Source organism: Cololabis saira, chromosome 8 (genome assembly GCF_033807715.1).
Source record: "Cololabis saira isolate AMF1-May2022 chromosome 8, fColSai1.1, whole genome shotgun sequence".
In the NCBI taxonomy this organism is placed as follows: Eukaryota; Metazoa; Chordata; class Actinopteri; order Beloniformes; family Belonidae; genus Cololabis; species Cololabis saira.
Window position 1 is genome coordinate 40,513,759 of NC_084594.1, and position 23,602 is coordinate 40,537,360.

The window sequence follows — 23,602 nt, forward strand, 5'->3', positions numbered from 1 at the left end:
ACAGCTGTGACGATAATTAATATTACTTTACATTCGGTTTGATCATATTTGTCTGAACGTCCTCATTTCAAGTGTCACAACAGTAACAGAATCCAAAAAGAAAAAAAACTGCTGGAACTGGGCTTGCTGCCTGTAGCGGTAGAATCAAGTGCAGTTGGGCAAGCCTACCAGCCTAAACCTGCGTGTTGCAGGCTGGTTGACTGCAGATCCTGTGTCCTGAAATGATCCACCATGGCTCCCAGCTCCTTCAGCTGAGCCATGCTGGAGGATCTGTGGAGCTTCCAGCAAACTTTGCAGCAGGACCTCCCATTTCAAATGTAATTTAGGGGAAATCAGAAATGACATAAATGACATAAGGTATCATGACAAACATAATCTAATTTTAATAATAATCCATTTTAAAACAAACATCAGTCATTTATACGCTTGCCCTATGTTTTGAGTCATTCCACAAAGTGATTTAACTGTTTTTGCTTGAAGAAAGGGGAGAGGGGAAAAAAGGGGACAATCTCACTTACACTCAGGGGTTAATTTGTGCCGGATCCTGCCGGAACAAGATCCGGCACCTCTCGATTTTGGCCTCCCTGTGTTCCGGGACTTATTTGGGCAGATCCGGCACCTCTCGTATATATAAAACAATAATAATATAAAAAAGTTTTTTTTTAATGTATAAAAAATAATTATATGCATAAATTCATTTACAGAACAAATCCCAAGAATGTCATGTTGTTTATAAAGATTTAACGTCATTTGAAAGAGTCGGAGATTTGTTGATGCTATGAAAAGATGGGCCAGCAAACCACGCCCCTGACCAAAAAAACTTTGGAAATTTGCTGGATCTGGGGAGCCAGCAGCGAGCAACGCAAACATGTCAAAAAGACAGCTGAATTTACTGTCTTTTTTCAAAAAGAAGGAAGAGTTGCATGATTCTTCAAAACGAATCAGAAAAGCAACAAGCGGCGATGAGGGCAGCTGCAGCACAATCAATGTGCTCCTTGCGCCGCGGACACATACACATGAATGGATTTGTGTCGGTTGCTGTGTGGATTATGTTCTCACTACAAATAAAAAAACGGGCTGAAGCCCCCCCCAAATTTGATCACATTTTTCCCTTTCTAACGATACCAATATTGTGTTTGTACAATTTAAAACAGCGTTATTTTGGGGTTGATGCAGCCGCATCTCTGCCTGCAGTCACTGCACTGCAGCAATGTCCCGCCCACAGCACCATCTGATTGGTTACACACAGAGACAGGCACGGGAAACAGCCAATCAGCGGTGAAGGCTGTGCATGCTCTGTGCTCACACAAACATAGCGGAGAATAAGTTTAGCCGGGTAGAGAAGCTCCGGAGCTATGTTTCCAAGGTAAGTTAAGGCAGCAGACACCCTATTATTGTTATTCTAGCTTTCCAAAGTGCACCAGATTGCCCGGGGGGGACTGTTGTGCGTGCGTTACCCCCCCGGGAAATACCCCCCCCCCCCCCCCCCCGTACCCTCTCGATGTTCTGGGACCTCTTCATGGACAAATTAAGCACTGCTTACACTCTCACATTTCAAAAACTTCACAAAGACACAGCCAGTTACAACAGAAACCTCTGAATGTAATGAATCCAATGGAACCACACATGTTGACTTACTAAGTAAGTAAAATAAGTTTACCGTTTTTTGCGGACCGTAAGGTGCACCGCATTATAAGGCACAATATCAATGAACGGGCTTATTTTCATACATATAGCACCAGGTTATGAGGCGTATGATAAAACTTATATAAAGCGAAACAAAACAGTCTAGTAAGTCGAACTTTGTTCAACTCATTCACAATAACAATAACTAAGAAGTTAGACATACTGATTTTGAATTATTTAATTATATGTTATTGTGGGTATCTTTTACTATTTGGCATATATTATTATGGGTCATTTATGGCTGGTACATCAAGTCCCTGAAACACTTCTAGATACGCTCCCTACTGATCAGTCTTGTTGTTACTGTGTACTTCACACTGTAATACTCATGAAAACAGGTTGTAAAAGCATTGAGGCACTAATGACCCAGTACCAACTACGATGGCGGGGGCATGTCATAGGGATGCCCCAATTTCGTCTGCCTTGCAGAGCTCTGTATGGTCAGTTATATCGAGGCCAACACGCTGCTGGAGGGCAGAGAAAGCACTACAAAAAACCATCTAAAAGCATTGCTTAAGAAGTGCAACATCAAGCTTGGAGACCTGGAGTGCTTGCCTGCTGATCGTAACACCTGGTGACAACTGTGCTTAGAGGGAGCCCAAGTACTGGAGCCCCGTAGGACAGTCAGGAGACAACAAAGAAGGTAAAGGAGGAGAAACACACTCACGCAATAGGACTCATCATCAGACCCGATGGACATCCATAAACATATATTATATCATTGTTTATTTTTTGTTACTGTAAATTTAATAGTAGAAATAGTAGTTATATAGTCCTTTGCAACAATGTATATTTTTTGGTAATAATATAGTGACAGTAGGCTACAAACCTTGACTTTATAACGTGCCTTGGATCAATAACTGCGGTCAGTGGCCAGAGTATACTGGAGCCTCTCCAGTGTCCCTGAACCCTCTGGGAAGCACCTCCAGTGTGGCTTTAGGTCGATCTTATTTTCATATATTTTTTACTTTATTTCTTACTTTTTTACCATGTCAGGTGAAAATATATCAAATTTGCCTTATCTTCTCTGCCAATGCCGAACAGCTTATTTTGCCATTGACTCTCTGGTACCCCCAGTTGCTGCCAATGAGGTGCCAATCAATCACCTGAACATGCAGAGGAATGTTGTGTTCAGGGCTGAGTCCAGATTCTGACTACAGCAACTGGATCATAGCTTCAAAGTGTGGAGAAAATGCAGAGAATGCTATGCTAATTGCTGCACTGACAGGGTAACACCTGTTGATGGAGGCAGTGTGACGGTGTGGGGCGACGGTGTGGGGCGACGGTGTGGGGCGACGTCTCCCTCACTGGGAAAACGGAGCTTGTCATCGTTGGAGGCAATCTCAATGCAGGGAGATATCGAGATGAGATTCTGCAACCAGTGGCAATCCCATATCTTCATAGTCTGGGACTGATACGCTATCCTCCAAGATGAGGTTGAGTATAAACTATATTAGACTACCTTTGCTTATCTATCTTATTCAGCTTATCTTGCCTTTCTTCCCTGAAAACCACAATCTTAGTTTAGAAGGAGAGTGGTCCTGTCGCATCAGTCAGGCACTGACGATGTCTTCCAGGTCAATCTAAGTGTGAAGAGACTAAAAATCTAGTGCAAAACTACAGGGATGAGAACCAACTTTTCCCACCTCAACAATGCTTTATTTATTCAGTTTGCTTAATTATTTTAGGTCCTTAAAAAGCTTGTCATCTCTTTGGGTCCTGAGTATTCTGTTCTACTTTCCACTACCCCCCCCACAGGAGTTACAAACTTCCACTTCTATAACATCCGCTGAAACTCTTACTCTTGTGCACACGCACTGCCTGGGGAATATGGCCATGCAAGGATAATACTCCCTCTGTGACGTCGTAGACACTTGATGTTAAAAACTTTCTCCAGAAGGAGACGTTCTGGGGACCCTGGAAACTGAGCATTTTTTGCATAGGGGTATAACTACACAGGATTCACTTGTTGTCAACCCTCTAGCCGAGTAGGGCTAATACATTTTCATCACAACACTGTAAATAAGTTAAAAAACATGAAAAAGCTAAATATGGCGACTTTTAGATTAAAAAAAAGGAGTTGAACTTTATAGTGGATCTTTAAATACAATAAATTCCCATAATAAATCCTTAATAAATCCAATCCATCAACAGTTTCCCCCATAGCTACCTTTTCTCCAATAATCTGTGACATTTGATGTTTTTCAGAGGTCATTTAATTAGGGAAAATGATTATGACCAACAGCAAAACAAACACGATCAGTCGTTCCAAGCTCAGCCAGCCTGAAAGCAAATCTATTTACAAGTATCTTGGTTGTATGCTAATCTGCATCCGCATTAGTGCCAAACCACAGTGAATGGCATCATCAGTACATCTGGGCCTCACTATTATCACAGGCCCAGACGCCGCTTCTTTTTTCTGTCCTGTATGCAGGCTGTCATTGTTCTACATGCCAACACAACCGTGGTTTAGTCGGGGAGTGTTGATACTTGTGGTTTGGTTTCTGCTCTGGACCAAAGCAGAAATGCATTCTGGTTCATTTGCTTTTCAAACGGTATTTTAATACTATTTCAACAGAGGCCATAACAGACAGACACATAAGGTTAAGTCTGATTTCACACTTTCTCCTCTGTTATGTTGACCTTTTAAACGTAACGGTAAAGGTCAGATGAAGAATTCAGTCTTTGGATTCCAGTAAACTACATTTTATTAGGTAAACCTATTCAATCGATCACTGATGCAAATATGTAATCGGTAACTCCGAGCATGTAGACATGGAAAGAAGGGTTTTCTCAAACTGGGGAAGAAAAGTTATTGTGGATGTGGTGCTGGTTTGAGTATTTCAGAACTGGATGGTCTACTAATAATAATAATGGTTTACATATATATGTCAGTGCCCCGCCTGTCTTCCATCCGCCCTGATTGTTCACACCTGTGTCTCGTTACCCCCTTGTGTATATCTGGTCTTGTCTATCCCTTGCTCCTTGTGGTTCTGTCCTGTTTCTTTCCTCCATGTGTCCTGCCAAGTTTTTTAGATCTCTGTTTTGTGTGACTTTTGATCAAGCAGCGCTTTTGGTTTTTGGTTTTTGTAAAATAAACCCTTTTTTGTTGAACTCCTGCCTCTCGCTCTCCTGCATATGGGTCCTCACCACACCAGCCTGACAATATATTGTCATTTTCTGGACACTCAAAGCGCTCACAATGGTTCCATTATTCATACTTGGTATGTACACTACACATGTAGCCACAGCTGCCCTGGGGCAGACTGACAGAAACATGGCAGAGCACCAGCAGAACATTCATACACCAGCAATGTCCCCACTGGAGGGTGAAGTGTCCTGCCCAAGGACACAACCACAGATAACTGAGGGGGGTCGAACCGGCAATCCTTCAGTCTTTGGACGACCTGCTCTACCACCTGACCCACGGCCGCGCTACCGAGATCTTCACTACCATCGCTAGGGACTGCGGAGAATGGTCCAAGAAAGAGACAATAAATAGTGAGCAGCAGTTGGAAGAAAATCCAAGATAAGGGTCAGCCTGGTTTCACGTGATAAAAATTGAATTCAGATAACCTCTGGTCACACGGAAGCATGAATCCGTCCTGCCTTGGATAAAAACTTCTGACTGCTGGTGGGGGTGGTGTCATGGTGTGGAGGAATTCCCGTAAATGTACTCAATGGGGCTCCACCGTCATCAGATCTCCGTCGACCGAGCACTTTGGGATGTGCTGGAATGAGAGATTTTGAATCTGGCTGTGACGAAATCTTCAAACTGTGAGAATGTCATGTCAATATCATCAACATGAAGTCTGATCTCTTTCACCATCAAAACACACTCATCACAGATGATTTACTGGTTGTTGTGAAGAAGAAAAAACAACACCGTGAAAGAGTCCTCCAGGCTCACGAAAGAGCACATATGTAGGTTCATGTTTAAGATTAGAAAGTCTGATTTCTTATTCACTGAACTGTGTCCCATGTGGGGCTCTTACCATCAAAAGAATATTCTGATTGCGTGAACTAAGCTTATTCTCTCTCCATCTTCAGACTGAGGGTGTAGAGGCAGGGAGAAAGAGAGGAGGGGAGGGGGGGGGGTGCAGGCTGACACTGATGAGGCCTAATTACAAAAATTAGACGTGGGGGGAGTGACTCCTACTATAGTAACAGCTCTGATCTGACAGCTATTGTTCCTCACCCAGTGCATTTTATACAATAATACTATACTGTAGTTAAGTCATCTCTTTATAACCAACGGTAACCCTTGGAAACGCTGAATAAAATGCTATCGCCTCAAATGTATTGGGTGTTAGCCCTTTTCGTTGTTCTTCCTCCATCCCAGCACGGATATCTGAATTTTATGCTTTGTATTTCCTTAAGATTACTCTAAAATGGAAAGATAAATAAGTGAATCTGAGCAGATGTGTTCAAGAAATGACATTTACTCAAATTTTCATAACCAGTGGTGACACTTTCTAACCTTTTATTATTACTTCCCCTCGAAAATAAGCATGTAGCTGGCTACATCAATAAGTATAAATCTGCGTGTCACCTCGTCTATAGGAGAAAAACATCAGAAAATATGAATATTTTATACTGTGTATTTTGCACCAGATACTGCTTTCGGGCATAAAACCTGTTTTATTTGCTAGTTTGCGACACAGCAGGAGAGAGAAAATTCAGACGGATCTTTAAAGGCGCTTTAAAAGTCTGTCAGTATAAAATGGGTTGGATTTCATTCTTTTTTTATTATTATTATAACAAATAACTGTTTACAAATGCCAGAAACTGTATGAATTGCTATTGGAACATAGAGCAAAGAATCTTCTAACAGATTAGAGCTTTGGATTAGCAGTGAAACTGTTTCCTGCCCTCCGGTTCGTACAAACGTGAACTCTCTCAGGCTCTGTCTCTCCATGTGTTGCTGAGAAAGTGCTTCAGGAGCATCAGGCTTGGTTAGTTTAGTTTCTAAATCCCCTGCGGGTCATCCATCGACCCAGCGACATGGCGAACTGGAGCACCTAACATCAGCGTGATTCACACATGAAAGATGGCTGCGGTTCACACCATAAATCCAAAGGCATTTCAGGTAGAACGTTGGAGCTCGTCTGGCGGTGAGCAATGGAGGGGGGAAACTAATTCTACCGTCTTTACTCCAACCTCACAGAGGAATCCTGCACAAAAAAAAGGTTTGGAAGGAGAGGAGTCTGCAAAGAGGAATTAGTTTCAACTGAGAGAAAATCAGCACAACGGGAAGCTTTTCTCCGAGAGAGGGAGAGACGAGGCTGAGTGGAAACGTGTGTCCCTGATGTTGATATCAGTGAAGCGCGTACGTGGAACATCTGGCTGGCGGAGCCAAAACACCTCAATGATCACTCGTTTACCGGCAAATACAGTAGTACGCCTCATCCGTGTTGAGACTGATGGAGGTTACGGTCAATGTTTAATCCAGAAATCACCCTGACTTCTGTCTGGATCTGTAACTGATAGTGCCATAATCACTCATCTGATCAATCATTTAAGATAACACCCAAGGGTGTGTTCACACATACAGTTAGGAACGTTTGGTGCAGAACATAACGGAAATGTATACCCAGTACTCGGGTTGTAAAAAAAAATCAGGGGGGATGGTGGATTTTTTATCATATGGGGACAGATCATTTGTGCTGATTACAAATAATATAATATATTACAAATAATAGCAGTGACCAAAACACCTGCAGAAATACTGCAGGAATGACATAGCAGCAGTTAAATGCAGCCTTCTGTAAGCTTTAAATATCCACTGGGCTTACATCAAATACATCAAAACACAACAATAAAAAACACTTTTCTGAACTTATCAATATGACTCTGTCCTTCACAGGATTAGTAAAATGGATCACTGCAAAAACTCAAAATCTTAACAAGAATATTTGTCTTATTTCTAGTTAAAATGTCAAATTTTAGTAAAAAAAATCTCATTACACTTAAAACAAGACTCATCACTGGAAAAAACAACAATTTTCACCTGTTTCAAGTAGATTTTCACTTGAAATAAGTAGAAAAATCTGCCAGTGGAACAAGATTTCTTTGCTTGTAATAAGAAGATAAATCTTGTTCCACTGGCAGATTTTCCTACTTATTTCAAGTGAAAATTGACTTGAAACAGGTGAAAATTGTCAAATTTTTCTGGTGATGACTCTAAATGGCAGTAAACTCTAAATGTTGAAATAGCAGTAAAACCACATTCATTGATGAAATGACATAAGGGATGGAAAGGGGGGATGATTTGGACCGTTTTTATTTCAGGGGGGGATGCCATCCCCCCTCAACTCTAGTACTGTGTATACCTCACTCGTAGAAAGTCCGGGTTTCAAGGCTTCAACTACGTTGAAGGGCTAATGTCTGCAGTGGTCCTACGGCACAGACTTCTCATGCCAATACACCTCGCGAAACTCAGACTTTGTGGTGTAATTTAGTATTACAGCAGGTCCCGAGGTAATACTAGTCCTGAGCAATAAGAGGATAATTTGTCCCAATAACACTGCAGATAAGACAGAAAACATGAAGCAGCATAATATGGCCATTTGAAGGGAATTGAATTTCAGTAAACTATCAAGATGAGGACTGCCCTCTGACTGACACATCGAATATCACGGTAAGATGGTGACACTTCTTCTACAGTAACTCTCACAAGGGAGGAGCAGCTGCCTCCATTTCACTGTCAGCAGGGGTGACTGAGTGAAGCGGACTAAAGTGCATTTCACCATTCAAAAGGAGAGAGGGTTCTGGGAAATGTCAGGAAAACCCATCTACACCTCTCACCGCTGTATCGGAGAGCTGTCACTGCTCCGGAGTGGGGAGCCACTAATCTCGCCTGACAAAAGAACATCCAGTGTCTGGAAGTCCTGACATGTGCCAAGGTGGCTGCAGACGGGGAACGGGGGCCTGTGGCCAAAAGGGAAAAACACCATCCTCCAACTCATCAGTCTCGCCTCTGTCAAAGTGCATTTTATAGCTTCTAAATTGATGATGTCACAAGTTTTTATTGGAGAATAACCTCTCTGTTTGGTGTTTTGTGTTTGAGTCCCCCATTACCATCTCTTCCCTCCCCTCGTCCCCCTCTTCTTCTGTGTTTATTTGGTGTTGGCGTCAGTCGGGCTTGTCAGCTTCCATGGAGGCTGACAGCCTGTCAATCTAAGCTCCTTTCAACACAGAGCGGCTCTGCACAGATGTTTTGCTGCCATTGTGCTTTGCAAATTGATAAAAAAAATGTTAAAAAAAGGTCCTGCGTATGCTTTGACTGTCATCAACATTTGGAGGCGTCCGTCTTTTTCCATTTATCAGCTCTCTGTAGAGAAGTGGGAACTATTATATTCATGTATTATATTTTTTTTCCTTTTTCTCCATCTATCTGGTGTCGGGTCCTCATCTCTTCCCAGCACCTACAGTGACAAGAAACCGTGTGAGAATCCTTTTGTGATTGACTCAGTTTGTGTGTGTTTATGCTTATTTACCAGGAGATGTGTTCGATTTTTCATCCAAGCTGGTGACACACAGACAAACACAGTGTTCTCGAACGAGCACGTTAAACATTTAAGATATTGTAAGAAAAAGTCAATTAAGCCTTGGTGTTAATAGCTTATTAGACCGAGTTGGTGGCGACAACTTCAAGCTTTCGGTCGCTCTGGACCAAACCTGCGACTTGTTGGGGGAGGAATGCTGCCCATTGCTCTGTCCAGGGCTGATTCCAGGATATCTGGTGTGAGCGGATGTCTTTGAGTCGTTTCCCAGCATCTCTGTGGGCGTTCAGTCTGGGCTCTGACTGGACCGCCCTTGGAAAGTGAGTGTTATTTTTTCTGGAGGTATCCTGTGGTGAATCTACATCCACGGTTGGGGTTATTGTCCTACCACACTGTTCAGCTTCTGCTGCGCTTCAGCTAGCGGACAACCACCCCCAACATTATCCTGTACTAAATGTTGGGAAATTTGGGAAAGGAATATTCCCCTCTGTGACATCAAGCAGCTCTGAGGCCATGGAATAAAACCAAATCATGATGCTCTCTCCACCATACTTCACCGCTGGGTGTGGATGCTGGTGAGCTCCGCCCGTCTTTTGCCAGATACTGTGCCGAGTATTCCTGCAGAGCAATTCAACTTTTTGTTCAGTACACAAAAAGTTTCCCCGGTAGTGCTCCAACTTCGAATGTGAAGTGTCCTATGGTTACCGTGCTTCACACTGACATCCAGCAATGTTTTCGCTCATTTTGTCGTCAAACACTGAGAACTGAAATTATAATTGTGTTATCAGCTTCACCACATTGTGTTTGTCTATTAATCTGACTTAGACAAAGATGTGATCACGTTATCACAGCAAAACTGTCTTTTTTTTAACCCTTGTGCTGTCTTTGGGTCAAGGGAGGGTGAAGGGAGAAAAGAAGGAATGAAAGAAGGGAGAAAAGATGGAAGGAAGGAAAGAAGGAAGGAAGAAAAAGAAAGGAGAAAAGAAGGAAAGAAGGAAGGAAGTAGGAAAGGGAATAAGGAAGGGAGAAAAGATGGAAGGGAGGAAAGAAGGAAGGAAGGAGAGAGCAGGAGGAAAGAAGGATAGAAGAATTGGGTCATTTTGACCCAAAGACAGCACAAGGGTTAAAGATTTCCATTTTTTCTTGTTACTAACTCCAAAAGACAAAATATTACAATTCATCTCTTACCCCAATTGCATCTTATGGGCATCCTGCAAACACAGCCACGTATCTTTGACTCAGTCTAATGAAAATATCTGCATTGTTGCATATGGGTCCCCCCCCCCCCGCCGATGAGCATTGTTCTGGCCACAGCAACGGCAAAGGCCAGATAACAGCAGGAGCAATGAGATACTGGTGATAACAATGTTGGCAACCCAAGTGGCATGGAGCATATCCCATCATCTTCCTAAATGTCAACCCCCCCCCCCCCCCCCCCCACCAACACAGCAGCAACAAAAAGGCTGGACTATAATGACACAGCAGCCTGCTTACGCACCTGTTTCATTTGTCACTGGCTCCACCAGCAGCAGCGAAGTTGCATACGTGTGAGCATCATCGAACAAAGAGTGTGAATGAGGCGGAGAAGGATGGAAGGAGGAGAGTGTCTCTTTGTGGGGGCGAAAAGATTCAGTCGCTCAGCACTTGTTACAAAGACGGTTGTGTTTTTATTTCGTCTTGTTTCTTTCTCACAGCCAAAAGTAACAATACGCATTAATTTTTCATGGAGTAAAATGAAAGATAAAAAGGCCCCAAATCTCTATTTCCCCATCTTTTTCTGTCATCCTTCTCTTTATGAGTCTTTTCCCTCCGTCTCCCTCGTGTTTGGCTAACCCAGGGCTGAAGTGCGGCACAGCGACAGGGGTGTGATGCCTCAATGCTGACACTGCACACCGCGGCTGGAGAAAGAAAACTGATGCCTTGTGTCAGCTACCAGATGCCCCGCGGTGCTCTTCACTGCTCTCCCCCCCCATCTCCGCTCAAAAAGCTACGATAATAAACAAAAACAAATCAACTGATAACTGAGTGATTGCAAATGGATGATGAGATGACAGTTTTGTGTCACTTTGACAGGCCTTTGCCGTGTCACCGGTGCAGACAAGACAGCGCTGCAAGACTTCCTGTATTTCTGACAAAACTAGGCTGAATCGTTGCAGGTGTTGCAGGGAGTACAGCATTATTAAAGGGTGTGCATGTACGTGTGTGTGTGTGTGTGTGTGTGTGTGTGTGTGTGTGTGTGTGTGTGTGTGTGTGTGTGTGTGTGTGTGTGTGTGTGTGTGTGTGTGTGTGTGTGTGTGTGAAGAAAAAACATTTTGCGTGAACATAAAAATGTTTTCAATGAGGCGTGTTTTTCTCATTTCAAGGATCATGAAAATGTGACATTCTGCTCGGCCATGGCACATACAGTTCAAAGGAAGTGAATGTTTATCGCATGTAACGCAAGCTGATCACATGAATAAAACCAGATAAAACCAAGCTAGGCTTTTTTTCTCAAATAGTGAATACTTTGAGAGAAGGAGGAACCAGAGCGAGAAGCCTAAGGTGAGACTTCTGCCATCTCGGGTGTCAAACACGGTCAATGAAAAAAAATCAATCAACAACGTTTATTGAACCTTCAAGGGCACATTTGAATCTGACTCATCCTTTATTTTATTACTCTTATTGCCAAAAGCTTTTAGAAGCCAGAGCAGAACAAAAATCCTACAAAAGCATTTTAACTCATTTCTGTCATTGATAAGTGATGGGAAATGTTATATTTCTATTTTAATAAACATCAAATACCATTAAAAGAGGGGAAAAAAATCACATTTAGGGGCTAAATTGTCAGTATGTCCAAGTATTTGAACATTTGAACATAGTGCACTTTTTGTTTGTTTGTTTGTTTGTTTGCTTACTTGTTTTGTTGACCTGCATTTAGCAAAAAGGTTGACACGAAGAGATCTGCAAACCCTTTTTTAACGCGTCGTCCCTCAGGGAAAACACTCAGCACTGTGAGAGCCAAGACACCGTGTTTCCTCCCCCACATTTAGTGCACGATCTTCATTCTGCTAAATGCAGCTCACAAACACAAAGCACTAATTGCTGTCGAGTGTCTCAGTAATTTGTACACCTGACATCTCGTTTAAATAAGTGCAGTCTATAACACTTGACTCTGAAAACAATTTGACGCTATGGTTGACATGCGATATGACGTACACAACCCCAAAATAGAAAGGCTGGGACGATGGGGAAGGGAAAAACATCCCCAGGAACACTAAATTTGACGTTTATTTCTCTACAGGCAGCTTGAATCCACGATATTTCTGTTTTTTTGCCTCATCAACTTGATTTCTTTTGTAAAATGTCATGTCTGCATTTCAGGCCTTCCACTCCCCCGCCCCCTTTAGAAAAAGCTTAAATGTAGTCGTAGTGGGTGAAAGAAAGATATGAAGCTGTTATTTCAAACAGGGTTTGGCTTGGTATAAAATCAGTATCCATGAAGGACTGTGTCTCCGAAGGCTAGAGACAGATGATGTCCAACTTTGTCCGAGGAGACAACTGAGATGTCCCGTCCACTAGGCCTGTGTTGAAAAAATCGATTTCCCAATTCTAAATTGATTCTCAAATTAATTTCTAAAAATCGATTTGTGTGTCTAAGGATCGATTTAAAAAAAAAAAAAATTTAAATTTATTTATTTATTTTTTAATTTTTTTTTTTTTTCAATCATTAAAACTTTTGGTATTTTTTTGTTTTTGCCCTAAAAAGGAATTTCTTTTTGGACACAAGAATAACTAGTGCCATGTTTTTGCCTTTAAATATGTTTAACAGTATGAAAACATTAAAGTTTTCAGTTATAATTGCATTAATTGTCTATATTTCATTACTTTATATACTGTTTTGGGGTTATATTTGCATAAAATGCGCAAAACCAAATTTTCAAAAATTAAAAACCGAAAAAGAACGAAAATGGAAAAAAATAAAAACGGAATGTGGGGAAAAAATAAAACCGATTTCATTGATCCACTGTTTCCTCCCTGGATCTGTTTGATAATTCTGCCCCACGATGTTTCTGAAAGCAGTTCTGGGAGCTGATTGGTCCTTACAGCATCATTAGCTGCCAATACTTGCTGTTGAATCTCAATATAATACTAGTATTAATATGTTGCAGAACTACAGTCATATAATTCATGCAACAGCTCAAAAAACTGTTTTAATAACACTAACCCAAATCAAATCTTGATAATCGATTCTGAATCTTAAGAATCGGAATCAAATCGATTCTTGACATTTGAATCGATCCCCAGCCCTACTGTCCACAGAGCCAGCAGCTCCGGCCCTGTAGCCCCTTTATTCCTTTTCTGATCCGGGTTGTACTTTTACGCTGCGATGGCCGTTGTGGTGAACGCTCTCTGGCAGGTGCCGGGCAACAACTGAATGTCAATAAAGTCCGGACTCCTAAATCCTTCCTCTCCCGGCTGTTCCGGGCCAAATCTCCCAACTAAGAGTGGTATTAACGGCAGAGCGGAGCGCGGAGGAGATAAGAGCCTCAGCGCGCGACAGTCTGCGGAGGATGATCCCCAGCAGGAGAGAAGCACTCTGATGTGTTTTCTACTGAACATCGTCTGCCAGACACTCAGCATCAACCAGCCACCTCAGAGTCTCACAAAGGCGGTTCTCATGACAGCGTGCGATTACACTGGAGGGGGGGGGGGTTGACACAGGAAGTAAAGTGAGAGCAAAATAGGGAGAAAGATGGGAAGACAGATTACTGATGTGCAACATCCCGGGCTCTTGGATTCACCCTTCATTCACACGTGACACAACGAGACGCGGGCTGAGAACAGAAGGCCAACTCGCACTGCATGTGTGTACCGACATCCATGCAGCATTTAACACATTTATCTCCTGGATGAGCTCGATTTTCTCTTTTCAAACACAATGAAACCAATGAGTTCTAATTGACTCCCCAGTATTGACCCTGCGAAATATCGCAGTTCTCCAGCAACACAAGAAATCCTTTCTTTTTATGTAAATTGACTGTTCTTTCCACCCTGACATCAGTCGCTAGCATCCACCTCTCACAGCTGCTCTCTTTTACTGCCTGACTCATCCACTGGATTTCTCTCCAGATTTGTGATTAGATGAGGAATCGAGGGTAGAACAAAGAGTCGCAAGAAAAAGATGAAAGTGCAAGTATTTAACGAGAACAGAGAGCCGGAGTCGCAGCTCGACTGGTAACGGTCTTCGTTGGTCCACGGGACAACGTTGCAAACCTTTGACTGCCTCCCGTTCAGTCCGACCTTGGCCGGTGCTTTCACACAGATCTTTTTATGTTTGCTCTCCCAAACACTGACTACGCCTCCACGTTTCTGAACTCACATCCTCCTCTTCTACCGCGGCATGAAAACCGCGAGCAGCGCCGAAAGTGATCTCTTTGATTACACATTCACTGGCCGCTTTATGAGCTCCACCTGGGGCCTCGTTCAGAAAGGAGGTTCAACAAACGCTGAGTTAAAATACTAACTCTGAGGGGACGAGCCTTGAGATGAAAAACTCAGAGTCGGTGGTTTAATTTGGGGGGTTTGGAGCTGGTCCTGTCAACTCTGAGTATGATGAGGAGCTAAGTGAGCGCAACACGACTATAAAAAGAGCATCAATGGAGCTCCATCACCGTGATTCACCATGGCAACGTCAAACTAAATGGATGATCCCCTTACTTTTCTTCGTTAGAGCTTTTTAATTGTAATCGTACGGTAAATCTGAGCACATCTTTCAACGGAGAAGTAACACTGCTGCAGCAGCGGAGGAAAAGAGAGTTGTCGTGGCAGAAATTATACAGCAAGTGAGCGCGTAACTGAAATATTTAATGACTGGTACAGTTTCACATGAATGACAAGTGGTGGGATGTAGGAATGAATTGTAATATTGAAATCCTGCTGGCTGGGAGAAAAGGAACGAATAAGAAAGTTGAAGATGAAGATAATTGAGTCAGTTAATTGAACATAACAGGCCCGTGGTTGTCAGTCACCGTGATAACATTTAATCAAAGGAAAAAGGATTCATGGAGCTATGATGGGAATATCGTCTCACACATCCAGTCACACTGGAACATCCTGAGTGTTCTTTACTCACAGGTGCGGGAGCAGGATCCTTGTAAAAAATTACTGTTGCTAATCACGAAGGATGTTGTTGTCTAAATGTTGCAGGCTACCAAAAACCTGCGGCCAGGAAACAGTGAGGAAATAAATAAAGAAATGAACAAAAGAAAAAAGTATCAGACATCTGAAATGGCATCAGAGCCCAGGCCAGTCGTCTCCCGGCGCTGCACAGCATCCCATTTCTAACAGTCCGTGTTCCACATTCGTGTTGCTGAAAAGAAAAATCCCCTCTAAAAAACAAATAATAGATGTAGGTTGTTTTTTTTTTTTTTTTACTGAAACGGAAAGAAATATGAGGTTTAAATTCAGGGCATGGCCACGATGAGTGATTTTTGTGGTATGTAGATAGGATCATGCACAAATGTAATCAACTGTGAAGGAAAACAGCAACGCTCACAGAAATCATCGGGGTATGACACACAATCAAATCAGAGCCTTGACGTGAGTTCCTGATGCTGACCCAGCTCGACTCCAACCATCAAGAACACGATGCTCTGATTTCTCCAAAATGTGTGCTATAAGATGAATCACCTGGTGAAATGAAACCCGTGTCAGCTTTATGGACGGGAGGAGACGGGGGAACTCTGGGGGTGTGGAACTAATCAAGCTCCTGAGCAGGTTGTCTTCACAGGATGGGTTACCGTGGTAACAGACGTGAAGGATAAGTTTCTCAAATGGGCTTGAATTAACGCTTTTCGACAGGGAAAAATTACCTTACTATCTGAAATGGTAATCAGTTCAAGGCTCAATATTCCCACACAAACAAAACCTGATTTCTTAAACAGGCCCATGTCTACTGAAAACTAATCAGCCAATCACAGGGCAGCAGCTCAACGCGACACGTACAGGTGGTTGAGACGGCGTGCGGAAGTTCAAGCCAAACACCAGAATGGGAAGAAGCGAGGTTTAAGTGTTTCAGGAAGTGCAAATGTACTGAACACAACCTTCTGCATCCACATTTAAAGAGAACGTTCCAAGAGCGATGAATTACCTGCCATTGTCAGGGAGAAACTGAATCCTTGATGTCACACCTCTTAAGCTGGGCATACACTGTGCGATATTTTAAATCGTTTGAGACTGCCCCATCTCACACTGCACGACTAGATCGCGGAGTTCAAAAGTTCAGAGCCCACGATTTATGGTCTCACACTGTACGACCCGATGCTCTGATGCGACCCGTCTGCTCACACTATACGATCATAATCCTCACGTCGGACCTCTGTGTACTGGAACTCAAGGCCGGTTTTGGGGCAGGGCTGGGCTGTGCCCACCCAAACGTGCGTCCTGCCCACCCGATCAAAGGTTATGGGGATCGTTTATTTTTTTATAATTTTATTTTTTATATATATATAAAAAAAAATATATATATCTGTACCGTTTCTGATTGGGTGGGCACTGCGCATCATTTTTAGACACAACAATGAACGCATACCCCAAACGTTGTGTCTCGGGGAGGGACCCCGCGTCCCAGCAAAATGAGCACAACAGATAAGAGAAGTGTTCAGAACAGCAGACACTAAAGCTTGATTTATGGTTCCGTGTTACACCAACGCAGAGCCTACGCGGCATCGCGCCCAATACGGTGCGGGTCGCCGCGTACCCTACGCCGTATGCGTATGGTTGGGCAGACGTGGGTAATGCAGTGTTTTTTTTCTGTTATTAAATCATGATTTGTAATGTGAATTTGCAACACTTTAAACTACAAATAATAGTTTTTGACGTGACATCAGAGATTGCGCATGCTATCTGCGAAAGGATGAGGCAAATCGGGTCGTAGCACGACCAGGATTTCAAACACGTTTGATATTCTTGAGAGCACACGATTCGTGATCGGGAGCTCGTCGTGAGGTGTTAATCTCTCGTCGTTACCCCACGTTTACTGCACGAGGCACGACCAACGATTGGGTCGAAATCCGGCCCCATCCAAAAAAACGTTGCGCGACTGGAAAAACAAGCCGATAATCGCACAGTGTCTGCCCGGCTTAACACCTCTTCACACCCAACGTAAGAAGAATATCTCTGATGAATCTTGAGGATACCGGACAAAAGCGGCAGAAGACCACACTCCCAATCCTGTCAGTTGAGAGGAGGAAGCTGAGGCTTCACCAAATGAATGTGATCTGATGCATCTCAACTTCTGCTGCAACATTACTGAGTCCAAGTTCCTTTCTAACACACACAGTAAAATACATACTCATCAACTATTGAAACAACAATTAAATAAAACTCTAATAAGCAATATAACATTACCAAAATGAATGCAATGGTAGTAGGCAACGTTGCACAATAAACCCAGTACATCCTGCTCAGATTATTCATGATGGAGTCAGAACTTGGCATCATGAACGTGTGTTGGCTGTAGTATCTATCTGTAGTATCTTTTTTTTATTTGGCATACTAAAGGCCTCTTAGGACCAATGGATCATTGTTGTCGCTCCACACTACCTGAGTGCTGTTCCCGGCGAATACCGTCCTTTTCTGGCCGTGAAAACGCAGCCGCCTGGAATGCCAGGCTCCGGTGGAACGCTTGAATCATGGTTTCGTTTGCGTGCAATGAGGTCACTGCTCTCAAATGTCCTCCGTGGCCACCAGATCCGAATCGTACGGAGCGCTTTTATCATGTAGTGGAACAGGAGATTCTCATCACGGATGTGCAGCCAGCAACTGTGCTGCAACTGTGTGATGTTTTCATGTCGACCAAGATATCAGAGGAATGTCTCCAGCACCTTGTCGGATTCATACCACCGAGGCAGTTCTAAAAGTAAGGGGGGGTTGAACCTGAACAGGTCTGAAATATGAAGGATGTTCCCATTTCCATCTCTTCATCTGACTACTTTTATACACAACATTATCCAAGTCTGTTTGTACTTCTTAATTTCAGATGAAAAAGAGGCTTCCAGGCTTCACTTTGTCAAATATCACTGCCTTTGAACATAATTAATGAATCCTCAGGTTGGATGCACGTTGACGAACACGAGAATTAGCACTGAGCATGGACAACTAAGTGCTTCAGAGACATTTAGGGATTTTTTCGGAGCTGGGGGAATAAAGTGTTTATGGACACCATTCAAGGTCAGATTTGATTTACAAGGTTTATTTTCTAGCTTGATACTGTAATTATCTCTTCATTTAAGGCTGGTAGTACACATACCACAAAATGTGTTTTTCATTATGAGGTATTGGCAGGAGAGTTGAAATTATAGATGCTTTGGACCTCTCAGCCCAGCGTCTGTGAACCAGGCTTCAGGTTGGCAATAACCAAAGCAGAGGTTTCTCTGTGCAACACAGAGGAGAGGACAGAGAAGTCTGTTCTTCCACTGAACAGAAAGCAGCAGTGACCCTGTATCTGTCACTATCTAAGCATTTATGCAACCAAATCTGGACTCAGATGTCACACTGTTTACACGCCCTAGTGTGTGCCCACATGACCACCTAAAACACAGAGGTATACCTTCCCCTCAGTAGAAAAATGATGCCTCAGATCCATTTTTAAAGGCAGCGTTCTCCGGCATGTGAAGTCCGGCTGTCTTCCCTCGGGCGCTGAAGTAAAGGCTTTGGTGAGTGCCGCCCGACAACGCATCTCATCTTTCTCTTATTATCTGCAATGGCTCCAACCCGTCATGCCCTCTGCTTTTTTTAATGACGTTCCAGACAGCTGTGTTCTCACTCCTCTAGTTTGTCATTTACATTTTTAAAAGGGAAAAAGTGAGATACTAGATATGAGTGTATAGTGAAGAAGGAAGGACTGACTTCAACTAGATGAGACAACCCCCCCCCCCATAAAGCTGAGTGTGAAGTTTGAATATGTACGAGGTGGTTCAGATTAGTTTCTGAGCTAAAGAAAAAAAATGAAACCCATTTCTGCAAAACTTTCATGACAAAGTGAAGATGTGGCTCCAAGCTCCCAACACCTGGTGTGTGTGTGTGTGTGTGTGTGTGTGTGTGTGTGTGTGTGTGTGTGTGCGTGCGTGCGTGCGTGCGTGCGTGCGTGCGTGCGTGCGTGCGTGCGTGCGTGCGTGCGTGCGTGCGTGCGTGCGTGCGTGCGTGCGTGCGTGCGTGCGTGCGTGCGTGCGTGCGTGCGTGCGTGCCTGCGTGTGTGCGTGCGTGCGTGCGTGCGTGCCTGCGTGTGTGTTTCTATTAACTTGTTAGGACCTCTCCATGTACAATTACTGAAGTATTTCTGACCATCTTCCTTGCAGGGACCAAATCCCAATCCTTATTTCTTGTTTTCTGGTTGAGCTCAAATGAAAGTTATTTTGGATTAGGACGATATTTGAAACCCGTTTGGACATTCAGAGGGCTGAACCTCCTCTCTTTCCTACAGCACACCGAGACAGCACCAAGTTCAAACCACCACCACGCCACCCAACAGTTGTTATCTTGGGGCACGCTGAAGTACTTGCCCCAAGACAGGGACTTGTCTCAGCCCCCCAGGAGTCTCCAAAATTCTTCTCCCAGGGAAGCTCCTGGAGACACACCAACAATGTGGCTGAAGTAAAACTACCCTGGAACTCTAATAAAAGGAAACTTGCGGGGACCAGTGAACCTTGTGGGGACCAAACCCCAATAATGATACAAAATGTCATTTCTGGGGTCCTAGTAAGTGTTAAGTGTGATGAATGCTTCAGTGTAGCAACTACTGCAGAGCCTACGTGCAATAGCTCATAGATCGCATTCACAGTCGTCGTCTGTCAGTCTCTACCAAACTACAAACTGAGTGGCAGTGTGGGTCTTTTGTGCAGTGTGTAACTTGCAGTGTTGAGCTTAATTTTGTTAACTTCCTTTTAATTCCCGCCAATGGAGAATATGGAGCAGATCTTATGTGAGTTGGAGCTGATAGATGTTGACTGAGAGTTCAGTCTTACTGATGTTACATCACTATTTCGGTAAATGATGACGACAACTAGGAGTAGCCAGAAATGCAAACACGGGGACCATTATTGTTTGTTATGGTAGGTGTTGACCTGATCCCAGATCAGGTGCATATCGGCTGTGGTGTAGGTTACGGCGCAGGGTCCCCGGCCACCGCCTGCATACATCTATATCAATTAGACTGAGAACCATCTGCCAGAGCTCAGAAATGAGATCTGTTGATGTTACGGGTCAGAGTTCAGGTTAGGCTAATAATGATAGATGGGCTAACTGTGTTGTGTTCATCATCGCGGTACCTCGTTAGGACCTTTTCCATGAGGACCGCTGACCTTGTTGAGGCCAGTAGTCCTTGTGGAGAACGGAGCTAATGAGGCAAGACTGTCATTTTCTAGGATCCTGGGGAGTTGCAGTGCCGGTTTAGATCAGATTAGGTTAGTCAGGATAGGGGTTGTGTTCGGCAGTCCTGCATGTTAGATGTTTCCCTGGTTCTCTACACCCTGATACAAAGGACTGTGTCACTAACACACTTGTGCAGACCTGAATGAGAAGCTGGTGACGATTAATTAGAACCAGGTGTGTTGATGCAAGGAGATATCCAACACATGCAGGACTACGGCTCTCTAGGACCAGTGTCCCTACCCCTGCGTTAAACGATTTAAAGGATTTGAAGTCAATGCAATGTCCCTGAAAGGATGTCTGTGGGAAGTTGAGGTGCGGGGACGGGTGAGGTGTCTCTCCAGTCTCCACACAAACACCTGCATGAGGACATTCGGCTCATTACGTATGCGTTTCGTCATGACAACGCCACGGGGCTGGATCTCAGCCCCGGGGACCAGAACCAGACAGGCCGGTGTGCCGGGACTTGGTGAGGACAGGAAAACTTACCGGGATGACACTCGGCCCGGAGCAGCACGGACGCTGGGAAAAGCAGGAAGAAAATCCACGACTGTAGTAGCCTCCACATGTTAGTGATATACGCATGGATGTGGGGATGGTTAAAGCGGCCACAACTGTTGAGTTTGTCCCCCTTCTTTTTTTTTTTTTTGCGCGTCAGTTCAGTGACGCCTTTGGCTGCGTAAAAGCTGGAGCGGGAGACGCAGCACCGGAGAGGCGCAGCCGCGGCTCCGCGGGGGACGGAGCTCCTCCCGAACCCGCCGGGAAGCGCTCAGCTCAGGATGCTGAGGATGAGGAGGAGGAGGAGGAGAGGAGGAGAGGAGGACAGGTGCACGCAGAGCCAGGACCAGACAGGCTGTGAGGAGAGGAGGAGAGGAACCCGCGGGCCAGTGCGCGCCTCGCCGCGGCGGAGAGGGAGAGAAGAGATGCGTGTCTGAGCCGGAGCTGCTGCTCCTCCATCCAGCCAGGAAGCAGCGTGTGAAACCAAGTGTGGCGGAGACTTTATCAGTCTCCGAGGGGGGAGGAGGGAGGGAGGAGGGAGGGGGTGTTCAGGGAGAAGAAAGGATGGTGTGAGGGAGAGAGGAGAGGAGAGGGAGAGGGTGAGAAACGAGAGAGCGGTCATTCCCCTGGATCCTAGCGCCGGAGAGAAAGCCCGTCTCCTCCTAAATGCACAACTTAAAGGGGACCTATTATGGCATCTAATAGGCTACCTATTTTAAACAGGCCTTGAATGTCTTAAAAACAAGCTTTTGATTGTTGTTGCTAAATAAATTAGAAATTCAGCCTCTGAGCCATGTCTTTATCATCCCATTCTCTAACCTCATTATCTATGCAGGATTCTGAGTGGGCAGGGCTATGATAATGAGGCTCTGTGCTGATTGGCTGCCTGAATGATGCGATACACCGCTACGAAAAAATGGCGGAAGCTCCGGCCGGCGGAGATAGTTGTGGGCGTGGTTTCACGCATCAGAGGCCAACCGATGTAAATCGCATTTTGGTTACGTAAAGACAGGAGCAGAATCTGAACGGCTCGTAGATCCACATCACACTGGACGGCTCATCCGGGCGGCTGTACAGACACTGCAGAATTTGGTTGCTGGTTGTTTTTTAGATAAATAAATGATCCATAAATGATCTATTATCCATTACTAAAGTCAAAATTTTGTGAATGAAGTCGGAATTTCGAGGATAAAGTTGAAATACATTTCGACTTTTTTTCTTGAAATTGTACTTCAACATTAATCTCGAAATTTCGACTTTTTTCTCGAAGTGCATAATGAACAAAAAAAATACTCTTCCTTAAATCTTTAAATCAGACTGGCTTATTTAATTTTTTATTTATTTATTTATTTATATTTATTTAGGGAAGAGTATTAGGGCCAGGCAGGAGAGAAATATAAATAATATTTTAGAGGAGGAAGATTTTTTTTCATTATGCAATTGAAGTACAATTTAGAGAAAAAGTTGAAATGTTGAGAAAAAGGCAAAATTTTGACTTTATTCTTGTAATTGTATTTCAACATTAATCTCGACATTTCGACTTTTTTCTCGACATTTCGACTTTTTTCTCAAAGTGCACAATAAAAGAAAATCTTCCCCTCTCAAATATTTTTTCTCCTGCATGGCCCTAATACTCTTCCGTAATTATTAAATTAACATTCAACAAAGCTCCTTTTCTTCAGAGAAAATGTTCACATCTAATTTACAAATGATTAAACGTGGCACGATATTAGTCCAGGATTATCTGCCAATAAAAAGCGATGCAAGCAGTAGGTAACATTAATGCTGCAGAGTAAAGGAGGAAAGAGCAGTGCATAACCATGACCACCCGAGACGGCCCAAACTATAACATTTATGAATAAGTCTTAAAACCGAGCTTAAAGGCACACAAGGTGCCCTGAGAGTTGGCTCCACAAGACAGGGCCGACAGCTGGAGGCTCTGCCTCACTCTGCTTTTAGAAACTCAAGGAACCACAAGGAAGCCTTGAATATCCTTTCCATCCCAGTGAATTTGCTAAGTTTCATACGAAGGCTTTTTCTTTCTTTTTTTTCACATATTGTTCCAAAGAAATGTGTTTTTTGGCTGTGAGGGTAGCTAGTTGACCATGTGTAAGCATATCCAGTGTTTTCCAGGCCAAGAACAAAACAAATGTATTCGCTTGTTCGCCACACTTCACAGAAAACTGCTGCAGGAACAAGGACCAGCGTGCTGCTGGGTGCCGAGAAAGACTGAAACTAGGAGCTGTTCCAATGTGTTTCCTTGCAACGACAAAAACTTAAAAAAGCTGTCAATTTCACTGACTATCATGGCAGGACAGCCTCAGTTGTTGGCAGTTATGGGGACAAAAGTAGTTTGGCAACACCATAATTAGCTTTTCTGTTTCTTGGCAGCAGATGTTTTCTCTTTCAAGTCCTGAATATGATTCTGATTTTACTTATTTATTGCAATTTGATATGATTTGAACAATGATTATCTTCAATCAGTATATGACATTGATTCATATCAA

At 43.6% G+C, this 23,602-nt stretch overlaps 1 protein-coding gene across 1 annotated transcript in view; it reads right to left on the reverse strand.

Annotated features, from left to right (window-relative positions):
- Positions 1 to 21,551, reverse strand: part of LOC133449557 (receptor-type tyrosine-protein phosphatase gamma-like) — a 448,089-nt gene extending 426,538 nt beyond the window's left edge. Inside the window, exon 1 of the mRNA XM_061728722.1 lies at positions 21,087 to 21,551. Coding sequence (XP_061584706.1) covers positions 21,087 to 21,165 — 79 coding nt within the window. The 5' untranslated portion in view covers positions 21,166 to 21,551. The remainder of the gene's footprint in view (positions 1 to 21,086) is intronic.
- Between the last annotated feature and the right edge of the window lie 2,051 nt (positions 21,552 to 23,602).